Here is a 27,965-nt window from a genome sequence, read left to right as displayed (position 1 = left end):
TGCACTTAGGGAATTTAGGGACCTAGTGCCTAGGACAACAGCTAGGCGAGCCGGATAAGGGTAGTTTACATAATGCATCTAGGCTGCGTGGGCACCCAATGAGCTCCCTAGGCTCAGGAGAGCCATGCGCGGGTCGCCGAAGTACTTAGCAGCTAGGCACGTCCTTGTTGGTCGCGCCCACCACCGCCTATGGACGAGTTACAGTAGTCCCGAGCACCCACACCCTGGCTCTCGCTCTCGCCCGCGCGCTCCTCTCTCCTCTCCTCCTCTTGCCCCCCCTGTCCCCCCCAAAAGGTCGTCATGTCTGACGGAGGGCAGGAATCGCATCAGTCTCCCAACGCCGGACTTGCCTGACCACAACCTCTACCCTGCCCACGAACCCGTGCAACGAAGCAGTCTCACATCCCATTTGTCCCTGGATGGCTGCCTTTTCAAATCACCCTCTTCTCAACTGCTTGATGGCGACACAAATGTCTGCAGGGTGCTTTGGGAAATAAAGAGGAAGCTGTCTCCATCGGCGCTCCGGATCCTATCGACGGCGAGTCGCCATCAACCATCGCCGACCCGACTCGATCAAACAATCACAGGCTAGTACTGTAGTATCAAGACTCGATGGCCAGCATCGACACATTCAATCACATCGATCCAGCCTTGCGAGGCTCTAACCTGAGCAGTCCTCCTAAACCTCGCGACTCTCAGCAGCACTACCACAATCCTGCTCCTGGTGCCTATTCTCCTCTGCAACCGTCTCTTCAGCCATCGCCCAACAACTCGTACCAATCCATCCAAACTCCCAACTACTACCCCACCACTTCACATACGCAGGAAAGTCCTGATGACCAAAGCCCGTCCGGTAATCCCAATGACCCTAATGACATTAAAAGACCGCGCGCCTGTGAAGCGTGTCGACAGCTCAAGGTGAAATGCGAACCCGACGACAACCACCCCACGGGATCCTGCAAGAGATGTGCAAAGGCAAACAGACAATGCATCGTGACCGCTCCCAGCCGGAAGAGGCAGAAGAAGACAGACAGCCGAGTGGCCGAGTTGGAAAAGAAAATCGATGCTCTCACGGCCACTTTGGCGGCAAGAGGAGGAGCGGAGCCCGATGTTGGTGTTGACCCAACCATACCGGTATCACACCCTGCCTCCCAGGATGCCCGCGTACACTCATTTGGAGGTCAATGGCACCAACCTCCACCGCCGCAGCCGCCACAACCTCCACCGCCGCCGTCATCAGGGCACGCACATTCGCCGCAACAAGGGGTCAAGAGGAAGATTACAAGTGACTATGAGTACTTTGGGGGAGAGCTACATAAATCCTCCGCCCCGTCGTTCAAGCCTCCCATAGGTCACGCCAATACCTATCAACCTGTTCTGGAACATACAACCAGGGCTGATGAACCGACAAGTGTGGATCCGATCGAACGCGGTCTCATCGACATCACCACCGCTAGAAAATGCTTCGATCGTTATATGGCAGAAATGTGCGAGCATCTGCCGATAGTTGTGTTTCCACACGGTACCCACGCCGATGAAATTCGCAAAAACAGACCCATCCTCTTCCTTGCTGTGCTTGCTGTCGCTTCGGGTACCGTCCGACCAGATCTTCAACCTGGCCTGATTTTGGAAATCACAAGAGTGCTCGCCGACAAGGTCATTATCCGGGGAGAAAAGTCGCTGGAGTTGGTTCAAACCATTCAAGTCACGACTTGCTTCTATCAGCCTCCAGAAAAATACGAGGAGCTCAACTTCAACCAGCTGATCCACATTGCTGCTGTCATGGCTCTGGACCTGGGCATGGGTAAAAGATCGAGGCGCGGTGGGGGAAGCATATGGCGACCGTATCATGAGAACAAGAGACCGCTGTCGGATCCAAATAGCGTGGAGGTACGACGATGCTGGCTGGGTTGTTATTATATGTGTTCCAAGTGAGTATATCCCCAAACTGGCACCGTTCCACTCTGACCCTACCTTCCAGTTCGTCCATGTCTCTCCGACGGCCGCTACTCATCCGCTGGAGTCCTTACGCCGACGAGTGTATTGATATCCTCACCTCTTCGCCGGACGCGCATCCTTCGGACAAGTACTTTTGTCATCTCGTGCGTGGACAACACATCGCTGAAGATATCGGGTTTCAATTCTCCATGGATGACCCGGCTTCGCCGTTGTCGTTGACCGACCCACAAACCCAATACCATCTAAAGACATTCGAGCGCCAACTGGTCGAGTGGCAACACGCCACCACTAAAGAAATGATCAAGAAGCCCATCATCCAACACACTGAAGGAATTCTCAATCTGTATATGCACGAAATCGCCATGCACCACAACCATAATATTGACGACTTTCGACCTCCCTACATCTCCACCCCGATTGATGGCCCTCCGGACCCAGATAATGTCACGCCAGCTCATATAGAAGCCCTTACCACCTGCATCAACTCGGCACATTCGGCGTTCGACGCCTTCTTGGCCATGGACGTCCCGGCTCTGCGGGCTCTACCGACCCTTTTCTTTGTTCGGAACTCTTACGCCGCCGTCGCTTTGATCAAGATGTATTCCGCTGTGTCGGCCAAGGGTTCTAAATTCAACATCATCTTTAAGAACAAAGATTTGAAGGTGGAATACTATCTGGACCGAATGATAGAGGCGCTTAGCAAGGCTTGCGAAGGAGGGATGTCCCGCGTGGCGCACAAGTTCACATTAATTTTTAATATGCTCAAGAGCTGGCACATGAAGAGAATAGACTCGGTGAATAACGGAAGTGGGCCAGTCTCAAGACAGAGGACGCCAGCGAACGGAATCATCAACGCTCGCGCTGGGAACAATATGTCACAGTCGCAACAACCGCCAAACACATACAAGGCTGTTCCACCTCAGCAGGATCCGACAAATTTGGCATGGAATTCACAACACCGCGGTTCTGTTGATGGAGGTGTTCCACAGCCTCACCAGCAGCAACAAGGTCCGCCACGGAGTGGCCTGCAGATGCTCTCCGAAGCAGCGATGGGCCCAGCTCCTGGACCTGGCCCTGTAATGCCTCAACCTCAACCCGCACCACAACAGCAGTGGTCTCATACCATCATGAATAACCCGGCTCAACCTAACAGTATGCTGCCTGGCATCAATCAGATGTCTGCTGGTTACGATCAAGCGGCCCCTATGATGCCATATATGATGCCCGGACCTGGAGGAGACATGATTCCCATGGATTTTACGAATGACGAGCTTATGGCGTTTGGATTCGGAGACGAGTTCCTTGCAATGAACTTTGGCTTTGAGACGAGTGGGTGGCCACTCTGAAAAGACAAAGATGGAGGGCAAAAAGAGAGGCAGCGAGGCCACCGTGGGCCTCGAGAAAAGGGGCCTGATGACCACTGCGCTTTCTCTCCCTTACCGCGGACGATGATGGTCAGGTAGGTGGCGTGGCCACTCATGGCATATGAAAGACGATACGCACATGATGGTGGCACGGCACGGAAAATGGAACTAAAATCATGGCGAAGGGGGAATATTCAATATTCATGTTCTGCTCCTATTGGTTTTATTTTTTCGTTTCTTGTACAAAATCTCTTTTGCAACAGGGTTTTTCTCTTCATTTGTCTCTCCTTTACGAGGCTGTTCAATTCGGACAAGACGGGGATATTGACGGCCGCAACAGACATTTATCAGACACCAGACAAGGTTTTCAAGGCAAGACAACGGGAGGAATGTATTGTTTTTTTTTTTTTTTTTTTTTTTTTTTTTTTCTTGAATCCGAATCGCACTGTACCGTACCGCATTGCACCTGTATTGAAATGAACTTGCGCTACGATGGACTTTGTTTTATGTGCATTTGCGACCAAATGATCAATTCATGACTTCAATTACGCTGGATGGAAGAGATGCAGTGACCACAGGATGCGCGCTGTTTGTTGCGCCACTTGTACTTGTACTCGTATTTTCTCCCAATTGATTTCAAGTCTCAGTTGTCATGACGATTGATCAAAGACCTCTGGCCTCGTCTAGCCTGGTCTATTGTCTAGTATTGTTTTCATACATTGGATGCAGAATTGAAGCTCGTGCGGACTGGGAGCGGGATTGCCCACGGTCTTTTTTGAGCTTGGTTCGCTGTCTGGCTGGCTGGCGTACGGAAGCCGTGCTATAATAGACTGGTCGGTAATGGCTGGAGCGCCCTTCAACAGCACAATCTCTGTCTGTTTCTCTCTCTCTGTCTCTGCCTGGCCCTTGGGACTTGGAAAAATTTTGAATCCTCTTTCCATCTCAACCTCAAAGACGTCGTGCGGGAAACAGGGTGCCCCTTGCTGTCCTTTGCTGTCGCTTGCTGTGAGACACAGACTGGCTATCTCTGCCAAGGGCTCCCTCTCCCGCTCTGTCTCCCTCGTCACTGTTTTCCCTCAGAGGGGCTGGCTGCGCGCTGTGACTTGGTCCTTCACAGTGAAACACCTTCGTCGAGCTCGGCATGGCTCAACTCCTCTGCCAGCCCCGTTCGTAACGCCTTGACAATATCCTGTCCACGTACATCCTCCCCGGAAAACTGGTCCCTCCAGTCCCATCCCCTCTCCTTTGGGACGTCAGCCTCTTTGCCCTTCGCCTTTTGGCCCTTTGGCCCTCGGACTAAAACTTCACTACCACTCGCGCTTGTCATGTCGGTGGTCATGCTCCTACCCAGCATCTCGCTGCCCATAAGCGAGTAAGAGAAACCACTCCCACTTCCGCTGCTCATGGACTTTTTCAGCACCGTTCTTGGACTCGGCGGCCGTGATCCGTGGTATTCTCTGATTGCAGCGGCCAGACACTCCTCGGTCGCACCGTAGACGCGCTCAGAGACAGTAGAAAGATCCTCGATTGCCGCTAGCAACGCATAGATTTGTTCAGTCGTAAATATTCTTTTCTTTTCCCCACTATTTCCTATCTTCGCCGGGTAGCTGGATGCGATGATGTCTTGGCTTTGGGAGAGAAGGGCGGTGGCTTCACCCAAGAGCGTCAGCAATCCGTCAACTTGAATCGCACTCTGTCGCTCTGGATCATATAGTCCGCCATAAATGGAATCTGCTGCGGAATTGATCGCCGCCACAAGTGCTCTCGCGGCCGCTCTCCTTCGCGCGAGAGGGCGCGAATTTGTCGTCCTCTCATCGCCAGATTCATCATCGCGTAGATTATAAAACCGCCGTAGACAAGCATAACCCACCAGGTAGAATTGCAGCATCTCAGCCGCCTCAGGGTCGACCTCTGCAATATCGACAAGCGCCGTCTTGGGATTTCCCACTAGGCTCCGTAGTCCATCGTCCATTTCCTTTTCCGGGGGATACGCCCTTGACTGTACCAGCGAATAACTGACCAGGACATCTATCAACTGTCGGATCTTATGGCTCGCATGACTTCTCGCATAGCATAGCAAGGCAGTACCATACTCCTCAGTATTGTCCACGAGATAGTCGCCGAATCTATCAGAAACCTTCCTCGCTTCATCCTGCAATCCTAGATCGGAGCAGAGATTCGTGAGTTTCTCGGTACGATCTTGAGTAGTGACTTGTAGTTGCTCAACAAAATTGCTCACGGCCGTGTGCATCGCCTCGCGGTCGTCCAGGCGCGTAACAATGGATATCGAAACTTCCCAGCCTTCTACCGAAGAGCCGTCCGGAAGATGTAGGGCTGCTTTCTCGAAAAGCCGTTCGGCATAAGACAACAATAAGTCATCTTTGGAAATTCCTTGCTTGGGAGCGCCATAGCTGAGGACCATGAGATCATCTTCACTCAGACCTGTTGGTCGAGCCTGTGGTTCTTCTTCCAACCAGCCAGCTTTGGCTCCAACTTCCGCCACGGATGAAGCAATGCACTGAGACAAGGTGCGGAGAATCGTCAAGGCGCCTTGACTACTTCCTTGTAAAATGCAGCCCAAGCCTACCTCGACTGGAGACATTGCATTGATCTGGAAGGAATTTTTGTCATTGGGGTCAGTAACACAGAGGAAGGCGTCCCTTAAACGTCCTAGGTAAGGATTGAAGTCCTCGTCCTGTTTGGTCAGGTTATTAGCCCGACTAACGTCGAAACTCCACTGCGCTACTGCTGCAGTATCTGCGGTGCCATCCCACCATATGGTCAGTGAGGTAGCGGCCTCGAGCCAGTCTTGTGATTGGGCTGCAATCTCTTCAGCACTGCCGAGAAGTATGCTGTAGAGAATCTTCAGGTTCTGAAAGACGGTCCAAGGAAGGTTGGTTGATGATTTTTGGCCCACCTGTCCCAGAAGACCCGTTTCGGGCTTACGCAAGCCAAAGTTCTCAGCCTCGAAGGGAGACTCGTCTTCATCCCGACCACTGACCTCGTCAGACAAATTGTCCAGTGCAGCTTCAACAGCGGTGCGAAAGACATCCCACTCTGGACCGGCAACATTCCAGTCACCCGACTGAATCGCTGGGCAGGAGTTGAGCAGAACCCGAGCTCGGTAGATGACGCTTTGCACTGTCTGAAGTTGAGCACCCTTGTACCCGGCACCGTCTGCACCGTCATCAATGGCGGAAGCCGCATACCTGAAGTCGGCATCTGCGAACAGCTGCATGACTTGTTGCAATTTGCCTCGCAGCGTCAAACTCTGAACAGCGTCCCAGAAAAGCTCATGTGAAGTGCAGTTAGGTCGAGCAGAGGCAACTGCTCTGTGCATTTGATCGTAAGAGACGTGATAATTGTCAAGCCAATCGAGCAGGACTCGAGGGGTCGGAATGGCCACGTTATCTGGCGAGGGTGGGGGATGGCGAAGGACGAGGAGGAGTGAAGCGAGATAGTTGGCCTTCGTAAAAAGGGGAGCGGTGGGTTGTGGACCGATGTCGTTGCTATCCAGCGAAGGTCGATCTGGCTCAGCAAACCGTTGCCATTCCTTGATCAAACTGTAAACATATTCTGCGATAGCTTGGTGTATATTTTCACGATCTTTGAGGTACTGAGATTGTTCGTCTAGTTCCCGGAGGATTTGTTCTGTTTCGAGGATCACCTCATCTGCTTCCGTGATAGAGGCTGGTCGCGCCCTGGTTCCCATATCCCTAGCGAGATTGAGTACAACTGTGTCGTTCCCTTTGTGTGGGAGCGCAGAGATTCTCGTCGAGTTGCGGAAAGATTTACGCGGCGCAGATACCCTGGAGTCTCTCGTGCTCATAGTACTGAATTTCATCAGTGAAACCGGTTGTCGTTGATCGGCGGATCGAAAGCCACGGCTCTGTTGAAACTGGCTCGAGTCCTCCTGATAATCGTCTTCATCCACGTCTTGGTCCTCATCTTCTTGCCCGTTGTAATCACTCGCCAACCTGGCTCTTGAGAAAACTTGTTGAGCGCCATTCTTCGGTCGTGGAGGGTTCTTGAAGCTGGAGGATTGCTGAGGAGGAGATCGTGTAGGTTTGGAGAGCTGGAGTTTGCTGACGCCAGTGCCAAAAGTAGAGCTGCCGAAGATCTGAGAGGGCGGAGGCGCAATGGGAGTGGTGCTAGCCAGTTGAGGAGGGTTGGAGGACAAAAAATTCGTCCCTCGAGTAGCGGGTGTTCTGCCCGGTGTAGAATTGATGCTGGACGAATAGTCCACCGAGAATTTGTTCATGGTGACTTAGATGGGGATAGCATGGCCTGAGTAGTATGGGAAGTTGTATGTAGCGCGGAGGCAGTTGGAATTAATTGTGTTTGGTAAGTTGATTGATCGCGTCGACTGACGCGCATGAGGCATGCATGAGCTGGTGCCAGACCAAGTACTCGGCAGGGAGGGCTGCCAGCTTAGTCATCCAGTCTGGACAGACTGCGCCTCTGCAGCATCGGGTGAGTGCAATGCTTGCACCTCGACCTTCTCGACATCGTTTATTCCTTAACGCCTTCGAAGCATCCCCTGTCACTTTTCCAGCTTCTGCATCCTCGTCTGGGTCCATCATATTTTGTTCTGCACGGCTATCGCTCCGACTCACAATCGTCGCATCTGAAGGGATGTGGCACCGCACTCCACCCGCCCCAGACAAGCCGCCAATTCGATGAATGCTTGACAGGTTGAAAGCTAGAAGAGCGCTAGGGGGACTATTCTACCTCGGTCAAGGCACAGAGCTACAGGTGTATAAAAGATAAGAGCCCGTTGATGCAGAAGCCTAGCTGCCACTGGAACCTCAACTCCTTGTCCTGATCCTCATCCTCTCCAAATCGGAACAGTCAATTCGTCTCCATTCCTCTGTTTGTATCCAACACCTTCTCTCCTCCCTCATCTCGTAACTACAAAAAGTACCCCTCAAGCTACTAACCGCCAACAAAATGGCTCAGAATTACACGTTTCAGGGCTGGATGGGCCTTGACAAGGACTCGGCAAAAGGTAACATGGTCTGGCAGAGTTACACCCCAAAGCCCTTTGAGGAAACTGATGTCGACATCAAAATCACCCATTCTGGCATATGCGGATCGGACATACACACGCTTAGATCCGGCTGGGCTCCGACTCTCTATCCTGTCTGCGTGGGTCATGAAATTGTTGGAACCGCTGTGCGCGTCGGCTCAAAGGTAGAAAACGGAATTAAAGTGGGAGATCGCGTGGGAGTAGGCGCTCAAAGCCGTTCTTGTCTGCGCCCGGACTGCGATGAATGCACCCATGACAACGAAAACTACTGCCAAATCAAGCAGACAGGGACATACAATTCAAAATGGCCCGACGGATCTAAATCTTACGGCGGGTACGGCGATTATTGGCGCGGCCACTCCCATTTTGTCTTCAAGATCCCCGATGCGTTACCCAGCGACGTCGCAGCACCAATGCTTTGTGGTGGTATCACTGCGTTCGCGCCGTTAGCACAGCACGGCGCGGGCCCAGGAAAACGGGTGGGTATCATTGGATTGGGTGGACTGGGTCACTTTGGAGTCATGGGGGCGAAAGCATTGAACGTGGACAAGCTCGTCGTGGTTTCTCGCACTTCCTCGAAAAAGGCCGATGCATTCAAGATGGGCGCCGACACCTTCATCGCCACGAATGAAGACAAGGACTGGGCACGCACGCATCGCCGATCCCTGGACCTCATCATCTCGACCGTTTCAGATGCTCACATGCCTTTTGGTCAATATCTTCAACTTCTTCGCGTTGGGGGCACGTTCGTTCAAGTTGGCGCCCCTGAAGATGACATTCCTTCCATCAAGGCATTTACGCTCCTCGCTAGGAAGATTAACATCACGGGCTCCTCGATAGGTTCTCCAAAAGAGATTAGGGAGATGTTGGATTTGTTTGGCCGCAAAAAGGTGTGGACGTGGACCAACAACTACCCGTTGAAAGAGGCCAACCGAGCGATTGTGGATATGGAAGAGGGCAAGGCACGGTACAGGATCGTGCTTGTGAATGAAGCACATGCCCATGAGAGTCGTCTATGAGGTTTTGATGTGACCAATCAGAGAACTAGATGAACCAGGACGGCGATGGAAGCCATAACAGAGACGATGACCGGCTTTCAAATGAGCTGAATGAGCCTCATAGGAACATTATATTCTCGAGTCTGACTCGGCCGAACGATGGAGGTTAGGTTTCAGACGTGGAGCGCGTATCCTGAGCCAAAAGGACCAGGAAAATGGAAGTGGAACTGTACAATGTGTCCTATGGCACCCTAGTTAATCGTTTCAGCACGAGAGCAGCTGCCTGGAACTGGCCATTGAGCCAGCTATAACTTATGTCTGTCAAAGTCGTCGTTACTCGATACCCATCAACTCAGCCAGCTCCTCCGGACTCAGTGTGCTTCTCCTCCGTGATGCCTTTCTCGTCTTCGCGGCATTAGCTCCGTGTTTCCGTTTCCTGCTTGTGGTGCTATCGGCTGATTTCAGGTCTCGCTGAGTTTCCAGAGCTTCTGCCTCTATCGCGATAAGTTTCTCGTCTATAGATAGCACGGGCCCGGGCCGTTTGACCTGTATCGAGATTAGTACAACTCTTACAGGTTCAAGAGTGGATAGAGAGGAACAGTGTGTAGCTTACCTGACGTGGAATCCGAGATCCCAAATCAATCGCTCGTTTCCCTGGCTCGCGTCCATAGTTCTCGTCGTCATCGTCCGAGTCTGACTTGCCATGTATCCCGCCGTCTAGACTGCCAATGCCGGAGTCTGCGCTCTCTCTCGACTTCGTCCACCTCTGCCAACCAGGCTTAGGAGAACGATTCAGATGGTTCAATTCCGTTGCCTGCAATGGTCGAATTGGCTTGCCCAAATTGCCGGCTTTGCGTGCAATGGAAGCTCGCCTTTTAGGCGATCGTTCGTGTGCTGGAGGGATGTCGAGGTCTGGCTCAACAACTGTTAGTTCTCTCTTGGTGGGGCCTCTTTTCACGACGTTGCTTCGCGTTGATGTAAGATGTCCAGTGTTTTCCTGTTCGGAGTTTGCGGGAAATTCTCCGTGCTCGGGTTCTTGTTCCCCTTCTTCCAGCTTGCTGCTCTCGTATAGTATCGACGACAGTTCATCGTCCGTCCCAAAGACAGGTTGCCCGTTAGGTAGCATAGCGACACTCTTTCCGAACTCGAGCCTCGACAGATCGTCCCTGGACAGCCCTTCATTATTCTCCACCATTCGTCGCCGCCAAGTATCCATCATTGTTACCGCCTCCTTCCATCGGCTTGCCATCTTTTCCCAACCTCCTCTCAACTTGATGATTTCCTCGTCTCGAATTTCGACTTCCTCGATCGGGACAAAAGATGGATCTTTGAGGATCGACTGGCAGTGTCCTAGGATGGCAGTCATATGTTCAGCTAGTTCGTCACAAGAAGTAAGATCTTCAGGTTGTGGCTGTTGCAGAGTCGATTTCGGATCGCTGTGGTAGTGGTCTGATATATCTGTCTCGTTTTCCGGGACTTCTTTATGCTCTGCACCAGCATCCATATCTTCCAGCCCGCTGATGTCTCGCAGAATCCGCATAGTGTCCGTTACTATTCGTCTAAGAGACACGTTTTCTGTACTCGTCTCATTGACCAATTCAGTGAGGAATTGATTGGTTTCTTTCTCAAGGCTCCACTCGGAGCTGTTCACGTCCTGTCCATTGCGCAATTCTCTACCCTGAACTTCTGGCTGCCAGTTGATTGTGTTGATCTTCATCCCGCTCGAGTCTTTCTTGCCGCGCTGCATTCCCGCCAAAAACGCCTTGAGCTTGTCCAGTTCGGCATCCCTCTTGCGGACGTCGCTCAGACATTTGGCCCGCACTTGATCCAGAGTAGATTTCAGCTTCAGCATCTGCTCCCTGAGTTCTTTCGCCTGGGTCTCGAGTTTGCGCACGTTGGCCGTCAGTGCTCGCTCCTGCGCCTCAGCTGCTGCTGCTGCTCGCGAGAGGTCCGCATTCTTGGCTTGTAGCCTCTGAAGATCGAGAACATGTTGCGCTTCGTCCGCGCGGGCTTGCCGAATCTGAATGGCAAGGTTCTCGCGGTTTTCAGCGTCCTGGTCACGTCGGAGGATCAAGCCGTGGACGAGATTGATGATGCGGGACATTGTAGGATTGGTACCGGAGCCATGACGATCGGGTCGGGCGAAGTCGATGGGTTTGCCGTTTGAAAGGAGACCACGCGCGAGTAAGAGATTGTTTAGGTATTGCGATGCCCTTTCTAGACTGGATGATTCCATTTTGCCAGAGGTTAGATGGGCGGAATGCCTGTCGCACTCTCTTGCAGCTCGTTTGCGCATGGCTCGAGCCAGGTTTTGTCAGATGAGGTTAGTGGTAAACACTGGATTCCCCGGATCACGGGGCTAGAGTTTATCCGAAGATCACGTGGAGCACATTTGGTCGCGATTGAACCCGACGCGTCGCGTGCCTCTGTTTCTCACGACCCTCACGCATATCAACCGACGAGCACAATGGGGTATAGAAGACTTTCTGTTACCATCGACTTTGTTTGTTTGACACTCTCCTGAGGTACATATCCAGTCCCTTCTCTGCTCATATGAGTTCCGAACAACCCAGCACACAAGTCAGGCGTCTGCTGGAGGATTGCCTCAGTGCTGCCCGAAAGCATGACTACACTCTCGCCCTGACCGCTGTGAATGATGCTCTCAGAGCCCGTGATAGGGACAAGACCGTGTCTCTCATCAATATCCTGGATCATCGAGTTGCGGTCTATCTCCGAATGGATCTTCCGGACCAGGCTCTAAAAGACGCGAAAGCCATGATCCGACTTGATCCAAAGGACGCACGAGGCTACATCCGGAGTGGAATCGCGGAACGCCGCAAGAACAATAAAACAGCCGCAATGAGATATTTTGAATATGGCTTGAAGAAAGTACCCAAGTCAGATGCAAACCATGCATTGCTCGTCAAAGAAATTAAGGAAACATCTGAGCAGATCAGGCTCGAAGTCGTGCTCTCGCAAGCACAAGACCCCCTCAGCGTCCTCCCTCTTGAGGTTGTTGAAATCGTTCTTTCATTTCTCGACTACCGGTCGAATGTACGTCTGCTCCGTGTCTCCAGGTCATGGAACAAGATTGTGAAGAGCTCGCGCCCACTGATCGAGACCCTGGCTTTCCCTAACTCTACAAAACAAATCACCCCGAGAGCGCTTGTTGCTGCCCTCGGCAGGTGCCAGACACTCAAGACGGTCAAATTGCCCCAACTTCCTGGCCCTACGGCGGACTACCTTCGTCGAGCACTGACGCACAGCGAGCGCTATCCAACGTTACAACATTTTGAATGGCGAAGTGCCGAGTGCTATCCAACGTGGCTCCCCATAAGCCAGTACGACTTGAGGGTAGTTATCGTCGAATGCAGCAGGCCCGTGATCCCTATTGAATGGGTTCACGCCATTCTACGCGATTGTAAATCCCTAGATACCGCGAAATTCAAACATGTGTCTGGGCCGTCCCTTATCGATATACAACTGCGCAGTGATAGTCTTCGAGAGCTTGAACTCCATTCTGGTGGTTCGGCCTGCTTCAATTCTGTATGTGAAGAACCATGGAAAAAGTGATTGGCAATATTCGAGCTGACTGAGTCGCCCAGGATCGCATCTCTTTCGACTGCCCCCAGCTGATGGTGCTCTCTTGTAAGGGTGTTCGCTGTGCTAGCCCACCTATTTTGGGACGTGTTCTAGATCTACGCCATATGACGAAACTTCGAAATATCCACCTTATCGACGCTCGTTTACACAGCATCGCCTTACCGATATCACCGAGGCAAGTGCAGCTCGTCTCATGCTCCTTCCTCGTCCAATCCTCCGTGCCTGAGCTACCTTTGACCCCGTTAAACGAGCTCGAGGAACTCCAAGTGGATTGTGATGTCTTCCCTCTGTTCCTCCTCCAGTCTATCCAAAAGACCTTACCAGGAAACCTACTGAAGTTATCGGTGACTGCCAACGACCAAAGTGCTGAGCACTTGACTAGAATAATGAGCATGCCGTGGTTTCAAAGTTTAAAGTCTCTTCGCATTATCAATCCCGACTTTATCAGCGTCCAAGGGTTTCCATATATCAAGAGCTGTCTGGCTCTAGAGGAGCTTCGCCTCGAACAGGCTGGGAGCATTGGGGCATTTGTGTCGGATCTAATCAGAGAGGCAGCTCAACTTCGGAGAGTCACGCTGCTTCACTGTCCTAATGTGGCCAGAGATATCATTCCATGGGCAAAAGAACGTGGTGTGGAGGTTGAGATACACCAGCGAGACATACCCGCAGCTGGTGGGCGCCGCGTTGTCGAGACTTATTGAGCTGTTACACATCGGCTTTTCTGATAAGCTTCGTACGCGACGGGTGTCTCAAACAACACCATGCCTACTGGGCACACCACAACCCGACTCTCTCAAGTCGACTCGTCTAGAACGATCAGAAATGAGTGTTCTCAGACATACAACCAAAGTTCCATGGTGGGGCATTGAAAGTCAACGCCAAATTTCAGAGGACATGATGCGCAGAGACCATGTCAGCTCCACGGCATGCACAGGGGCCAGCATCTGTTTGGAGCGGACGGCATCGATGACCAACAGGCAAACCTTTCAGCACAGCAGACAGGGCCGGGTCACACCTCTCTGAAGGATGACTCGAGAGCATGCGGATGCTCGCTGCTGTTGTGGTCCCATGAGAACTGGCAGCGTTAAGGTCAACGTTGCACAAGAACAGGGTGGAGGGCGGAGAGTGTCATTCAGCGTTGTGCATTCACACAAGACCCCCGGTTGAAGCATAACAAATCCGACTGCTCGCTTTCCCGAATCGAAAATCTCTGGTCCTTTCTCTCCCCTATCCCATGCTTGCTTGACTGATTGACTGACTGATTGTCTCTCTCCACACTTCTCTCTCAGAGACTCAACTCGCCTCGGTTTTTTCGTTCGCGGATTAACCGTGGAAATGGTCTACCCCCACTCCTGCATCCTGATCGCGACCAAGAGGACACACAGGATAGGGACCCTACTCGCTCGCGTCGTAGACGGCAAAGAGCTTTAAACGTCCAAGTACATACGTAGACCTCGCATCGTTCGACAGATGAGATGAGATGATTGATGGACAGATGAATGGGTTTTGTTCCACTTTCTCTCACTGTGTTCGTTTCCCGCGCTCAACCGCTCAGAAAACATAGAGGAGGCATGCATGTCTATCTATCCAAAGTCAAGTCAAGCGCTCTTCTGAATGACTGAATAGATTGCATTTCATTGGTTTGCATGCGCTCGTGCTGTGGGCGCACAAACCACACACCTCTATACCCATACACATACGCCGTCTAGACCTGGCCATGCTGTTGTTTCTAGCCAGACGAATCTGCCCAAATCATCTTTCACTCCATCCGTCTATCTGCGCCTCACCCCAGCCTTGTATTGAAACCATATTACAAGTATAGCCCTTTATTCTGGTTGCCCAGTCCGTCCAACCTTTCCTTCTGCCACACTGACCATCTCAGATGACAAAAAAAACCTAGATTTGACATAACCATCACGCAACGATCTGCTTGTCTTGCGACAAAATACATCTGTTCACTTTCCTAGTGTCTGGTCATTTCGCCCTGTTGTCCGTCTTTTGAGCTTTGTACGGGATCTCAAAAAAGCCGAGTTCAGACAACCAAAAGCCCGCAGCCGAGTTCAAAACCCCCTCCTATACAAGGTTTGCTAACTGACCATTCGTTGTCATCCTTGCCACGTCTCGCGCTCGGTTACCATCGGTGGACCATGGTCAGGAAAGCTCTCGAATCGCGTTTCTTCGTTGCTCTCCTCTGGGACTAATGCACAGCTAGTCTGCTGCTGGTGCCATGATGGTGATCCGGTCTCGTGTATCCTCGTCTCGTCTCCCTGCTCGATTGGCGCCAACCAGAACTCAATCATTGGCACGCCAAGATCTTAGAAGTTGACGTCGCAGGCTTAGCCCTCTTCATAACGTCCGGGCGTTTGAGTTGTTGGCAATTGTCTGGAGAGTCGCAATCCCGACTCATTCATGTTGTCCAACCCATTGGATTTTCGAACGCAGCATACCGAATCATAAGATATCCAAATCCTCAAACTCTGCGACCAATCCATCAACTGACTCCCAGCTATGCCGTGGTTCGAACTCCATCGGTCTACTTGCATAGCATCCCACCCAGACCGTCGCCTTCTGATGTTCCAGCCCACCACCAAAAAAGCCCATGATCTCGCGCATCTTCCTCCAACCGGACGCAACGTCTTCTGGATTGCGTTCGCGTTGGTATCGCGGATCGAGGTCAGGATAAGAGTAACGTGTCTGCTCAAGCGAGGCGATTTGATCCGGTAATTTGTACCAGATCCAGAGCGATTCCTCGACGCGCTCGAGTTTGATGCGGAGTGAGTGCGAGGCAAGGGAGTACAAACCATAAGGTGTCGGTGGCGAGTCCAAGCGTGCTGAAGAAGACCAGTCTGCGCCGCAAGGAGAAATCGCTACTACCGAAGCGACATGGAGCTCTCCTTCTATCAACTCGAGGCCAGCTTTGGCCCATTTGCCCGTCGCCAAAGCTTCGTTTCCGGGTCTTTGATACCGTGATGGGCGACGAGCGGCAACTGTTGACGGTCTTGACGGATCAGGAAGCGAACCAGCGAAAATGACGATTCCGGCTTGGTCAAATTCCCTGGCGAAGTCAGCCGACACGGTAACTTCCGCTAGGATGAAGGACTGGCGTAGGCGTTTGAGGATCATAGGCGCAGTCGTGTCATCGGACGCTGAAGGCTTGCGCCAGATGCTTGTATTTGGCGGCGCCTTCAGTGAGAAGTACTCATGCAGGTCTTCGGGTTGTTCAAAATTGGCTGGTACATTGACGGCCACAAAGTCCTCACAGGCGAGCTCCATTGTGTAGGACAAATTCGGAATTCGAGCGCGATTGCTGGGCGTGGGGATTGGAGGCTTTGCACTGCAAATGCCCGTTCGTGGTTGGTAGTAAGAAAGATGAAACGTCAACTGAATTGTGGTCTGTTATCCAAGTCGAGTCGCCGGCTCAGTGGTTGCACAGCAGAAAGCTATTCGCAGGCAGACGAAAAATGACGGCTTCGAGCAAAACGTGGTGTATCTGTCTGAAGGAGTGGATTTCACTGACAGCCATGAACCATCTCACGAGGAATGGCGAGTTGACAACGATGTAAGGCACTGATAGTTGGTCTAAGCATTTTCAGAAGTGTAGGAGCAACATGTCGTGTTTTAAATTTGAGCAGCTGACAAGGAGGGCAACAACAGAGATCCAGTGGCATCGGGATGCGAGCATTTGCCTGTGAGAGGTCACTGCAAGGATATCGGTGGTGAGGGAGGGAACAGAGGTAAGAACGCTGGATGGATGTGGCCAAACTGCCAATATTGCTGGCGATGGAACTGCGTGTGCTAGGCTCAGCAGCTCTTGGACGAATCATGGGGCCCTCACGGATTTGACGGTCCAGTGGACCTGCAGAGGGGAGTATTGCCTCAGGGGAAAGCCACGAGCTGAAGAAAATACCTTGCTTGCATGTTAGATGGAGGTTAGCCGTATGCCGATACGTCGCCACGCCCCGGCCGGAATCATCCTGGCCAGCCAATCAACAAGGGTATCACCATGTTCCAATATTAAGTGAACCGGGGAGTTGGGAACTCATGGATGCAACAAGGTTTCCGGGAACCACACACCGCCGGCACAACAAGTGCGAAGCCGGAAGTGGAAGATCGATCATTAATCGCGGAGGAGGCAAGGTGACTGCAGGTACCAGTACTCTCCATCAAGGGAGTCTAGGTTGTGTTCTCATGACCGGGACCGACCTGTTCAGTCAGTGTCCACCAGTCAGCCAGCATCAGCAATAATTGGGGGCACCCTCCGAGGGCCCCAAAGGGGGTTTTGATAAGGCACGCGGCATGCATTGGGCCTTGCTCTAGTTGCCATCCCACAATAAAGTGCGTGCCACAACTGGGGCCTAATGCTCTTTAGTCTTTAGTATTGGTGACACGGCAGCTGACGGGGAGGGCCGTCTGAAGCGATGGGTTAGCGGCGCCGACTGGCAGCTTCGAGAAGGAAATGATGGCTTCAAATTGGCCAGGGGAATTTTCCGTCTGGGCACAAAAGCAAAGGGACATTTGGCATGTGTAGCGAGTGTTTGGTTACGGAGGAGATGGAGGATGCCGACTAGGAGGAGGACGAGGAGGACAGAGATGGAGGTGGAGGTGAAGTTGATGATGATGAGGATGGTGATGATGGTGGGAGGATGGAAGGTTCCCTGGTGAAAAGGTTGGGTCAGTGGTGGGTGGTGGTGGATGGCGGATGGGATGACGCTGAGGATCCGAGCGCAGCGCAGTTTCAACCAGTCACTCAATTACCCAGTTTTGGCACGATTGGAGGCTGCGCTTGTCCCTCCCCTCGACCAGATGATCTTGTTTCTCCGCCACCACCACCACCACCACCACCATCATCGCATGACTTAAACTTGCACCTCCGCCGCCCTACAGGCAGTGTCGGCCTCATTCTCCTTCCTCGTTGAATTAGGCAATGTGATTAGAGGTGGTGTCCGGATAAATGCCTGAGAAAAGTTTGCTGCTCTCGTTTCATTTACCGCAGTTGGTCGCAACATGTCTCAGATTCCTGTCCAGCTGAAATTTAACCCAAGTGGCCTCCTCCCCCCTCCGTCGCTTTTTTCAGCTCAAGCATTGACGAAAGGACACTGTCCACGAGACCTTGGTCGATACATTCAGAGAGGGTCACGATTCGATGACTGAGCTTCCTGTATTGGAAGGCGGAAAATGGTACTCTTGTTCACTGCGCTGCGGACAACTAGAGTATGCACATCGAGGAATCATAAATAATCTCTTCACTTCTTCCCTTTTCCCTTCTTCTTTTTGTTAGCACCTCCGGTAGAGGCTGTGATCACTGTAGCAGCACTGGGCTTTGCATCGACGTTCAACGATTCATCCACTGCGCCACCCTGCGTTCGATCATCACTCCCACCTCCTCCTCGCTTGCCTTTCTTCTTTCCCTTGGGAGGGCGATAATAGCTTCTGTCTCTCATGGGAAGCCACCGCTCGGGATCCGGTTTCTTGCTTTCATCATAGTCCTTCGGCAATCTCGATTTCCGAATACGTTTAGGTTTCAGGTTGCCACCCTCCGGAGCGCTCCGTTTCCTTGTCCGGCCTAACTGTGCTATTGTGAGGGCATTTGACGACTGTGGGATACCGGTATTCTCCAAAAGATCGGTGTCGATATTGCGAATGAGCTCCGACGTGGCCGTCAGCTTATCAGTATCCGCCCCAGCCACAGCCTCGTCATCCCAGGCATGTGATGCCACGTAACCGGCAATTGTAGCCTTGTCGTTCGGTTGTTGCTCGCGAAGCTTGGTAAAGATATCGCATGCAAGTTTCAAATCCTCGTTGGTCTGTGATTCCAACAGTGACACTCCTGCAGCGGTGAGCAAACTTGTCGGTGCATTCGATTTGGTCCGCCAATAAGATGCAGCTCTGGCAAGCTCCTGCTTGACATGTTCTTTCTGGCCTCGTGCCTTGTACAAACTGATCATAAGACTCACAAGCATAGGGTTGAATCTGATGTTTTGCTCGCCCTCAGCGACAGAGCTCTCCAGTCTCTTCAGCAATGACTCGAATAATTCGACTGCGGAGGTGATGTCTCCGCTCGCCACGTACAGCTGCACTAGGGTGATACTCAGCCCAATGTCGGTTGGCCGTTTCTCAAGTGTCGGCAATATTTTTCGGATCCCAGCTCTGCCCATTTCGTTCTGGGCATAAGCAGCTGCATTGAAAAAGGATGCAAGTAGTGCATTGGTTGACAGAGGAGGAGAAGTGCATTCTTTGAGGGCTTTAGATGTAGACGCGACAATGCCACCGAATTTGAAAGTCTGTAGATCGATAGTGTTTCTATTGGATTCCAGAGGGACGCTCTGGTACGAGAAAAGCCGATCATTTGGTGGGATGTTGGGAGTCGAGTGGAAAATCTTGTGCGCGAGAAATTGGTTGGACACAGACGAAGCCAGTAGGACATTATTCTGACCGACTGTTCGAGTCGAAAGGTCAGAGGCTTGCGCTGCGTCAATTTCACCGGCTAGGCTCTCTGCTTCTGCTGTTTTGCCCAAAGATAGCAGCACAAACAATTGCTGGACCGAAATTGGAAGGAGCTCGTCAGCCTTTTGCTGGTCTGTAAGATCATCCGAGTGTTTACACAGTTCCTTTGCCCGCTTGAGGAGAACTTCGGCCTGAGCATATTCTCCTCTCGCAATGCTACCGCATGCGGCATTATACGCGGTTTCGAAGGCTTCAAGATCTTCTCTTCCAACTCTTCGTATTGATTGGAGATCGGCAAGACCGAGCCACTGCGCTTGTGCATCGATAGCACCCTGGTTCACCTTTAGATCATATTGCTCCGAATCGACCTTTTGACTCCGTAGGCGCTTGTATAGTTCCGAAGGAATGTTTGGGTCTTCAAGACGGTATCGGGCCTGTGCCTCGACATGCTGTGCCCCTCTCCCCTTCACCGTTGCCGCCAAATCCGCAGCCTCTTTTAGGCGGCCAGTCTTGTACAGGGCGTAGGCATACTCGAGTTCAACCTTCTTTTTCAACCCAACAGTATCTTCAATGAATTTCACAGCATCCTCGTAACGGTCGAGTTTCAGGAGGGCGACGACTTTGACATGTTGGGTTTCCGGATCAGAGCCCTTTGAGGACTTCAATGCTTTGTTACATTCCGTGAGAATCTGCTCATGGTCTTCGAGGGTTGACTTTTTGAGGAGGGAGGACAGAGTGGAGGGAAGTGAAGCGGACATGCCGCTGTTGAATAGGACTGAGGTAACCAAGTTTCTATCGCATGCCTCGTGATGGCCAAGAAGGGGACATCTAGTCAAGGAGAAGGGCAATACATCTTCTGTTCGTGAGAGGTGGCTCGTTTCTCTAGAGGTTGAGCGAATGGACTCTATCGTGGGGCAAACTTGTCCTCTGAAAATGCCAGTGAATTTCACCCCACACAATCATTTCCCCGAATTCCTCAATCAGAAAGTTGCCCTATGAGAAGACGAGCACACGACTCTCTTAACGGGGCCCTATTAGCTACTATTGAGGTAGGAAGAATGTCTGGGAGACAAGGCGCTCAAATACGCCATCAAAGAAAGATGCTGAGATAGAGTGCTCAGTGTGCAGTGCGCCCAATGATCAAGTTTGAGTGCCGCCATTTTCTATTTCGTCAATCGGTCGAACTGTGTTTGCCTTTCTATGACTCTTACAAGTTCAAAAGATCTTCAACGGGTTTCTCTTCCCTTTAACTCTTGCAGCAAACAAGTCACCTTGAGTATTGCAGTGAATCGCAGCCTCTGATTCTCCAGTGAATGTCCACCTTCTTCCGCAGTCTGTTTGGTCTCTACAACAAAGTTTTATGTCGCCCCGTCAAGCTGCTACATGCCCCTGTCTCGCCGCGCGGTCCGTTCTCTCGAACCTTGTCATGTGCCATGGATATCAACAGTGGCAACTTCTCAGAAGAAGTCCTCAAAATTATTCAGCATGTCGCCGACAGCCGTTTCATCGCCCTTGATCTGGAGTTCTCAGGTGTCTCTGGAAGGAGGCCTGGGGGTCGCTCGGGCAAGCTTGATTTACACGAGTATTATCATGACCTGAGATCGGCGGCACAGATCTACCAGGTCTTGCAGGTTGGTTTGACTATTGTGAGCGAGGATGTCGTGAAAGGTACGTGTTTGACTGAAATCTGAAATTCACGTCCCTGAATTCCACCTTGTGAGGGCTTGATGTATGTGAAGAGCGAACCATAGATGTCCCTGACCCATCACCCCGCCTTTCACAAGGATACTGAAAAGGACAACTATCTGCTGGTTTGTCGGGCTAACAGTTCTAGGACGATATGAGGCACGGCCCTATAATTTCCATCTCAGTCCACTCCCCGCCACCAAAGAATCAGTCTTTACTCGGGTATGGTCATACAACAGTGGTGGTACGATGGTGATGAGCCTGTTGGTCCTCAGCAATGGCTGACCTGACTAGCAATCTCTTTCCTGCTCCGCAATGGATTTAGCATCGACAAACCCATCCTACAGGGTATTCATTATCTTTCTCGGCAAGAGGAGGATCAAGTGCGCAAGAGATTGACTGAAGACGAACAAATGAAATCGAATATATCCGACATGACACTCAAGGAAGAAGACTCACCCCTGGTAGAACATATCAAACAGTCGATTGACGAGTGGCAGACCTTACCCAAGGACAAGCAAGAAACCTATCTCAATATTCCCACAGAAGACGCCGAGGAGCCCATACCTTCCATACTGAATCGCTATCAGATTCGATTGACCCACCAGATCGTTAGGAACGAATATCCAAAACTAAAAACCCAAGGAATGGGTCATTTTGTCCAAATCACCAATCCTACATTCAAACAGCAGGCCAACGAGAGAAAAGAGCGTGAGAAAAAACGCGAGGCAGAGATAGCGAATGCTATCGGACTCCGCTGGGTCTTGGAAGCCATCATCGGTGGCGACATCACTAAACTTCCACATTACTACGTGATATCAGGGTTTCCCCCGGAAGATCAACCCAAGGACGTGCAGGCTCTTCTCAACCAGCTCCAGAAGAAATTGCAAAGCCAGTCCCGAGCTCTTGTCGGCCACAACTGCTTGACAGATGTCATGAATCTGTATCGGTGTTTCATCGGCGACCTCCCGGAGAAAGTGGAGGACTTCCGTGCAAGGCTCCAGGAACTGTTTCCCGTCATCATCGACACCAAATACGTTGCAGGTCTGGGCAGCAAGCGATGGGCGGACACGTCTCTTAAGGCTGTTGAGAGCGAGTTGGCTTCTGTGGTACTACCTGACATACATTTGCCACTCAATTTCGACCGCTATCTTTACGCTGCCAATTATCATGAGGCTGGATTTGATAGCTTTGTGACGGCTAAGATTGGGCTGAAGCTGCCTGCCAAGCTGAAAAGAGAGCAAAAGGATGTTGAATCTCTGGTCAAGGGCACTGGTGGTATAATACAGGAGAGCGCAAGCGGTATATCGGGAAAAGGTGCCGATCAGCCAGCGAAAGAAACCAAGGCAGGACAAGATGGCCACATGCAAGGCATGACACAAACGCTCGTCAACATCATCAAGTCTCCGGTAAGCACGGTTACATCTATCTTGACACAGGCACCAGATACGGTCGACCAAGGTTCCACCATATCTATGGCAGCTAGGTCACCACCCAGTGAAATGGACCAGAAAATGGCCAGCACCAGAGTTGTTGTGGCCAGGGAGAAATCAAAGCCGGCTTTGGGGTCCAAAGGCGAGCTCCAGAAACTAAGGATAATGTCGAAGAAAGCCAACATCTTCGACATTCTTGAAGACGACGATACAGAAATCTCAGAGGAGCAACTCAAAATCAATCAACAGCGGAGAATTGCAGACTTGGTGGAACAAGGCCGACTGTTACCGAGATGGGAAGAGGATGCAGCGTTTTGGCAGCTGATCAGCAACAAGTTGCAGGCAAACGCAACCCAAGAAGGCATACTGGATCTTACGAAGCATTGAATCCCCTCAATGAGTGTTTTAGAAGGTATGTAGATGCTTCGGTGCTCAGGCAAGCAAGCAAGTCAGGCACTGTGGCTCTTGATCCTGATGCCGAGGTTCAAGCGACCCGAAATGTGTAAATCCAAGGTCCGTGACGAAACTCTTTATGGGGTTGATCATATTCTTCCTCAACGCCGACCACCGATTTGCCCTACACTCATTCTCCAAGTAATTGCCAGCCGTGTTTCTCTAAGCCATTCTTGAGCGCCCGCCTTGCTGCGTGTTCAATAGAAAAATCGTCATGTCAATAGGCACGGACTCCCAGTCAAGCTCCCGCGACCTCTCGTCGTCAATCTCGTCACTCAACCAGTCGAGCAAGCGGACGTCATCCGAGATCTCCAAAATCTACAAGCATGCCTCTCAACTTTTTCTCACGCGCCGTTTACTGGAGGCATACGAAGCCCTACAGCCTGTGATCACACCCTCGAGCCAAAAAAGGCCGGATGACAGCCCGGCTCTCGCACCCATCGCGACTGCGACCACCAGCCAGCGCATCAAGATCTGGAGCTTATACGTCACGCTTCTGAACTCCATCGTTGACCTTGGGTACGAAGAGGGGAGACAGGTGTTTGGGCCCAGAGAATACAAAGAGATTGTCAGGCGCGTACAGCACGGCGAGATCTGGGAGCAGGTCGTCAAGGACGGATATCAGGGCAGAGAGGGCTCGGTTGATGCGGAAGTTGTCTACAACTTGTATGGGAGCTCCTTTCCCCTGCTCCGTGTTGAACTTGACATTACTAACACGATCAAAAGGTCAAATCTCCTCCTTTCACAAGCCCCGGACCAGAAAATCAATCAATCTCGACTCGAAACCTACTTTTCGTCCTCTTCACAGCCAGATCTCGACCTCCCCGCCCACCTTGACCACGCTCTGAGCAATGGCCACCAACATTCCTCGGGAATGAATGGTGCCAACACCCCCAAAGATCTCACCTCACGCATAAAAGTTCTCGAAATATTCACGCTACATGTGCTACCCCGAAATGGCGAATGGGATTACGCAAAGAGTTTCATTTCGAACAGTGATATCTTAGACGAGGAGAGACGGGAAGCATTCATGCAGACTCTGCAGGAACTCCAAGATGTCACGGAAAGAGAGTCTAGTCTTGAGGTTGCGGACGAAGACGTCTTCGAGGATACAGAAGAAATATTCTCAAAGCAGGAAGGAACCGGCACTGATGATAAAACAATGGAAACGGTTTCTCCGTCGCAAAGTGGTGCGTCCAAACACCAAAGGACGAGTAGCGAGGTTGACTACGGGATCGAACGAGCACATCCCAACGGCGGTACCCATACAGCAGCAACCAAGGACCAAACAGCACCTATTGCCTCCTCGCCCATGACCAGCCTTCCTCCTCAACCCGTTCCAACTCCACGGTCGCCTCCACCGCCTGGTCCTCCGAGTTCATCAATACAGGGCCGCACCCACTTCTCGCCTCCTGCACAAACTCCCCGCCGTCCAGCCAGCCGAAAGAATTCCAAAGCTTCCTCACAGAATGCACTAACGGCACAAGCCCGTGAGCTCTTCCTCGCTCTATCGAATCTAGTCCGCAATCTCGCCACAACCCTTCAGAAGAATCCTACGGCAATGCTGCGATTCCTCCTTTTTGTTCTAGCGTTTGTGATGGCATTTTCTCAGAGGCAGATTCGTGAGAAGACGCGAGAAGCAGTGAGGCGGGCATGGGAAAAGTTGCGGGGAACTCTTGGGATGGGGGTCAAGGTCAGCTATATTTGACGAGGGGGTTCAAAAGCGAAAAGACCCAGAAGACTGAAGAAGTATACTATAATGGAAACGGGAAGAGACAAGCGCCACGGATCAAGGCTATGAAACCTGGACAGATGGTGGGCTGGATTTTTGGGAGATTTCTTCTAGGAGGGGTGTGCACACTGGATGCATCCTCCTCCTCCTTTACCGCGGGTATATCGCGCGTTTCTCATCATCAGCATAGGGTGGTGTACATACACGTTACTGTGGTGGCTTTCCCAGTACTCGATAGTTCGCCTGTCAAACTATGTTGTGATTCGAATGACCAGGCTGCTAGGATCTCTGTGTTGTGACGTGATGTGACGGGACTGGTATGTATGTAGCTTTACTCGGTACTCGGTATTCGATGCAAGTACTCGTACCTCTTGCTTTTTTTTCCGTGCAACATGTCACATTATCGAAACGAGGGATAGGGATGTTCTAAATTTACATGTGCATTGTATTCGACAAGAAAAACCCCAGGGATTTCGAAACCCGTCCTCCCAGAAACCCAACGGTAGCCCCCAAAAGATCCCCCTCCCGTCAGAATGAGTTAAATCTTTGCATCATCACAACCGCTACCAGCAGGCTCCTTCTTGCGCATCCCATCGTCACCACCATGTCACACTGTCCGCCGTCCAGCACAGGTCAACAGGCGGGCCCCTCCTTTGCTGCGTCCTGGTCACCACAAGTCCCGGGAACCATAGCTAGCCAGCATCACACTTGGGTTACGAACTACAAGAATAACCCCAGGCGCTCTGAAAGCGACAGAGTCAAATGGGAAAAACAAGGCAAAGAGCAGCAGCAGGCTAGAGAGTCATCCGAAAAGCGTAAACACCTTGCAGTCCCGTGGACATGTTCTACTTGCTCCCCACATCACCAATTTGCTGTACTCCGATCTGAACGCCCGCCTTCTCCAGCCGCTCGAGGTAATTGTCGCCCAGGCAACTCGGCGTCAAGAATCCCGCACCGTGGCTCTTCTTAATCTCTTCCTCCTTTGTCAAGATGACCATGGCGGCCTCGCTGATCAACAGGGCGGTGAGAGCATAGATTCCACCCTCATACCGGAAACTGGCCAAAGCCTTGCGTTGGTTCTTGGCGAGCTGCTCGGCGACGGCGACGGCGCGGAGTTCTAGAACATCGCCCTTGGTTGATTCCTTTGTCGGGCCTGAGCCTGGTTTGTAAGCGGCGAACAGTTTTAGGATGGCTCGCGTAGGGGGAAACGCAAGCATCAAGACCAAGATAGTGACGGCGATGTGAATCAACACGCCAACCAAGGGACTTGCCACCGCCATGTACTCCTCGTACGTGAAATTGAAGCCGTAGAAGTAAGGCGTCAAGCCAGCGGAGCGGTGGACTATGGCCTCGTTGGGCTTGGCGGTGATGGAAGTCGTCAAGTGGCCCAGGCGTGGGTACTTCCAGACACCCGTAAGTTTCTGCAGACCAGTGCGTGCGTACGTGTTTGGTTCGGGGTTGCGTGGGTAGATAGTATCCTTGGTGTAGGGCCGTAGCTGGGAAGGAGACAGAACAAAGGGGTCGCTAAGACACTGCCTCATCACCTTCGCAGGATAGTGGTCGGCCAATCCCAAACCAGTGGCCAAGGTGCCGCCACTAGGTCCAGAGGACTTCAACTCGTGCACCGAGGCGACCATGTCCATGACACCGCAATCCCAGACTTTGCGGATCAAACGAGTGGCTATATAGGCGACCAGGTCGGACGGTGCCGATTCAACGCCTACTTCGGGAATGATGATGGCTCCGGTTTTCTTGGCGGTGTCGTCGTACTTGACAATGATATCGCGAACCCATGGAGTCTCGCCAGTCACGTCAAGATAGTGTGTTCCCTGTTGAGCACATGCTTCGACCACGGGAGTCGAGTAGAGGTGGTAAGGTCCCACGGCATTCAAGAGCACCTTGGTCTTCTTGACCAGAGGGGTCAATTCAGGGGAGGTCAAGCTGGCCACAGTGATGATGTCGGGAGACTTGCGCGTCGAATTCAGGGACTTCAGCTCACTGACCAAGGACTGGAGTTTGGATTGATTGCGTCCAGCCACGGCCCATGTGATGTTGGTGGGAAGGTTGGTCGTGATGTACTCGGCAATCAGTTTGCCAGTGTAGCCCGTAGCTCCCAGGAGGATAATGTCATAGTGACGACTGGAAGCAGCAGCCATTGTGAGGCAAGGTGATCCGTCTGGATGTGGAAAAAAGGAGGTAGAGACAGACACGCAGCCGTCCCGGGAAGTGAGAGGGAGAAGAGCAGGTACTTTAAGGAACGTGGAGAAGAAAAGAATACAAGAAGTGGAATCAAAATAAAACAGAGTCTCGACAGCGCCAGCAATGGTCAGCAATTGAGATATTCGTTGGATGGATACGGTGTAGAAATGAAGGCCAAGGTGTCGTCTTTTTTGGGGGGTTGATGGGAGGGAGGGACAGAGGAGTAGAAGCGGGACCCACGAGTCCACGACGCTAAAGACGCGAATGGAGCTGAACCAACGTGCGAATAGAGACCACAAAGCGATCAAGGTCGTTAAACAGAGAACACGGACTGAGGGTTTTAGGGCCTTTGAGACGGGCAGGGCGTTAGTCTTCTAGCTCGATTGGTTGCCCAGCCGAGCACTAATGGCGGGATTAAACGTGGCTGGAGCTGGGCGTTGGCTAGGTACTCCGACCCCCAATCAATGTAATCAGGGTGAACGCAGCGCGCTGTGCTAGGTATTGTACAAAGCCTATTTCCCCTTACTGCCTTGTACCTAAGGTGCCTAACTACCTATACGAGGCACATTAGGGGCTGCCTTTGCGTAGGTACCTGGGCACCTACCTTACCTAGTACCTACTGTGGTGGAAAACACTAGTGTGCGCCCAGAGGGGGGGCCTTGCTTGCTGGGAGCCTCTCACTCTAGGCGGGAGCGATACGGAGTCCTGCCCCCAACACAAGGATATTTTTGGCATCTCCTAATAGGCTTGTCAGGAGTCAGAATGTCCGGGACCAATGCACATGCAGCATCACAGTTATACAAAATTTGCATGTCGGAAGGAGTCCTGGACGTCCACACATACTGTGCACACCACGCGCAGAGGAGTACACACCAAAACTCATTGGACTTTCCCCGTATTACTTGTTATGTATTCAAAATTCTCCACCATTTAGAGAAGGTGGAATGATATGTGGCATGAATAATAGTTTCCAGTGTTCTAGATATGGGTCGTGAATCCCTCTGGCTCCTACTACCCCTACTACCCCTGATGGGCGCATTTGATGTGAACCCCGGGCTGACTCAG

At 51.8% G+C, this 27,965-nt stretch overlaps 10 protein-coding genes across 10 annotated transcripts; 5 read left to right on the top strand and 5 right to left on the bottom strand.

Annotated features, from left to right (window-relative positions):
- Positions 1 to 612: 612 nt before the first annotated feature.
- Z517_00073 (uncharacterized protein) lies at positions 613 to 3,305 on the top strand (the record flags this gene model as incomplete). The annotated part of the gene is made up of 2 exons (XM_013433039.1): positions 613 to 1,931; positions 1,982 to 3,305. The coding sequence occupies 2 exons, from the start codon at positions 613 to 615 to the stop codon at positions 3,303 to 3,305; spliced, it is 2,643 nt and encodes an 880-aa protein (XP_013288493.1).
- Positions 3,306 to 4,434: 1,129 nt separating this feature from the next.
- On the bottom strand, positions 4,435 to 7,584 carry Z517_00072 (uncharacterized protein; the record flags this gene model as incomplete). Its single annotated transcript, XM_013433038.1, has 1 exon — positions 4,435 to 7,584. One exon carries the CDS (start codon positions 7,582 to 7,584, stop codon positions 4,435 to 4,437), a length of 3,150 nt encoding a protein of 1,049 aa, XP_013288492.1.
- Positions 7,585 to 8,273: 689 nt separating this feature from the next.
- On the top strand, positions 8,274 to 9,371 carry Z517_00071 (uncharacterized protein; the record flags this gene model as incomplete). The annotated part of the gene is made up of 1 exon (XM_013433037.1): positions 8,274 to 9,371. One exon carries the CDS (start codon positions 8,274 to 8,276, stop codon positions 9,369 to 9,371), a length of 1,098 nt encoding a protein of 365 aa, XP_013288491.1.
- A 312-nt stretch (positions 9,372 to 9,683) lies between these two features.
- Z517_00070 (uncharacterized protein) lies at positions 9,684 to 11,586 on the bottom strand (the record flags this gene model as incomplete). Its single annotated transcript, XM_013433036.1, has 2 exons — positions 9,684 to 9,896; positions 9,964 to 11,586. The coding sequence occupies 2 exons, from the start codon at positions 11,584 to 11,586 to the stop codon at positions 9,684 to 9,686; spliced, it is 1,836 nt and encodes a 611-aa protein (XP_013288490.1).
- Positions 11,587 to 11,903: 317 nt separating this feature from the next.
- Positions 11,904 to 13,654, top strand: Z517_00069 (uncharacterized protein; the record flags this gene model as incomplete). Its single annotated transcript, XM_013433035.1, has 2 exons — positions 11,904 to 12,896; positions 12,956 to 13,654. 2 exons carry the CDS (start codon positions 11,904 to 11,906, stop codon positions 13,652 to 13,654), a joined length of 1,692 nt encoding a protein of 563 aa, XP_013288489.1.
- Positions 13,655 to 15,404: 1,750 nt separating this feature from the next.
- Z517_00068 (uncharacterized protein) lies at positions 15,405 to 16,226 on the bottom strand (the record flags this gene model as incomplete). Its single annotated transcript, XM_013433034.1, has 1 exon — positions 15,405 to 16,226. The coding sequence occupies one exon, from the start codon at positions 16,224 to 16,226 to the stop codon at positions 15,405 to 15,407; it is 822 nt and encodes a 273-aa protein (XP_013288488.1).
- Positions 16,227 to 18,196: 1,970 nt separating this feature from the next.
- On the bottom strand, positions 18,197 to 20,155 carry Z517_00067 (uncharacterized protein; the record flags this gene model as incomplete). The annotated part of the gene is made up of 1 exon (XM_013433033.1): positions 18,197 to 20,155. One exon carries the CDS (start codon positions 20,153 to 20,155, stop codon positions 18,197 to 18,199), a length of 1,959 nt encoding a protein of 652 aa, XP_013288487.1.
- Positions 20,156 to 20,830: 675 nt separating this feature from the next.
- Z517_00066 (uncharacterized protein) lies at positions 20,831 to 22,903 on the top strand (the record flags this gene model as incomplete). Its single annotated transcript, XM_013433032.1, has 3 exons — positions 20,831 to 21,065; positions 21,232 to 21,327; positions 21,378 to 22,903. 3 exons carry the CDS (start codon positions 20,831 to 20,833, stop codon positions 22,901 to 22,903), a joined length of 1,857 nt encoding a protein of 618 aa, XP_013288486.1.
- A 280-nt stretch (positions 22,904 to 23,183) lies between these two features.
- Z517_00065 (uncharacterized protein) lies at positions 23,184 to 24,677 on the top strand (the record flags this gene model as incomplete). Its single annotated transcript, XM_013433031.1, has 2 exons — positions 23,184 to 23,635; positions 23,696 to 24,677. The coding sequence occupies 2 exons, from the start codon at positions 23,184 to 23,186 to the stop codon at positions 24,675 to 24,677; spliced, it is 1,434 nt and encodes a 477-aa protein (XP_013288485.1).
- Positions 24,678 to 25,546: 869 nt separating this feature from the next.
- Positions 25,547 to 26,857, bottom strand: Z517_00064 (uncharacterized protein; the record flags this gene model as incomplete). Its single annotated transcript, XM_013433030.1, has 1 exon — positions 25,547 to 26,857. The coding sequence occupies one exon, from the start codon at positions 26,855 to 26,857 to the stop codon at positions 25,547 to 25,549; it is 1,311 nt and encodes a 436-aa protein (XP_013288484.1).
- Positions 26,858 to 27,965: the final 1,108 nt, after the last annotated feature.

The sequence above is a fragment of the Fonsecaea pedrosoi genome (genome assembly GCF_000835455.1).
Source record: "Fonsecaea pedrosoi CBS 271.37 unplaced genomic scaffold supercont1.1, whole genome shotgun sequence".
In the NCBI taxonomy this organism is placed as follows: domain Eukaryota; kingdom Fungi; phylum Ascomycota; class Eurotiomycetes; order Chaetothyriales; family Herpotrichiellaceae; genus Fonsecaea; species Fonsecaea pedrosoi.
Note: the sequence above shows the minus strand (reverse complement) of the source record. Positions and strands in the feature narration are given on the sequence as shown.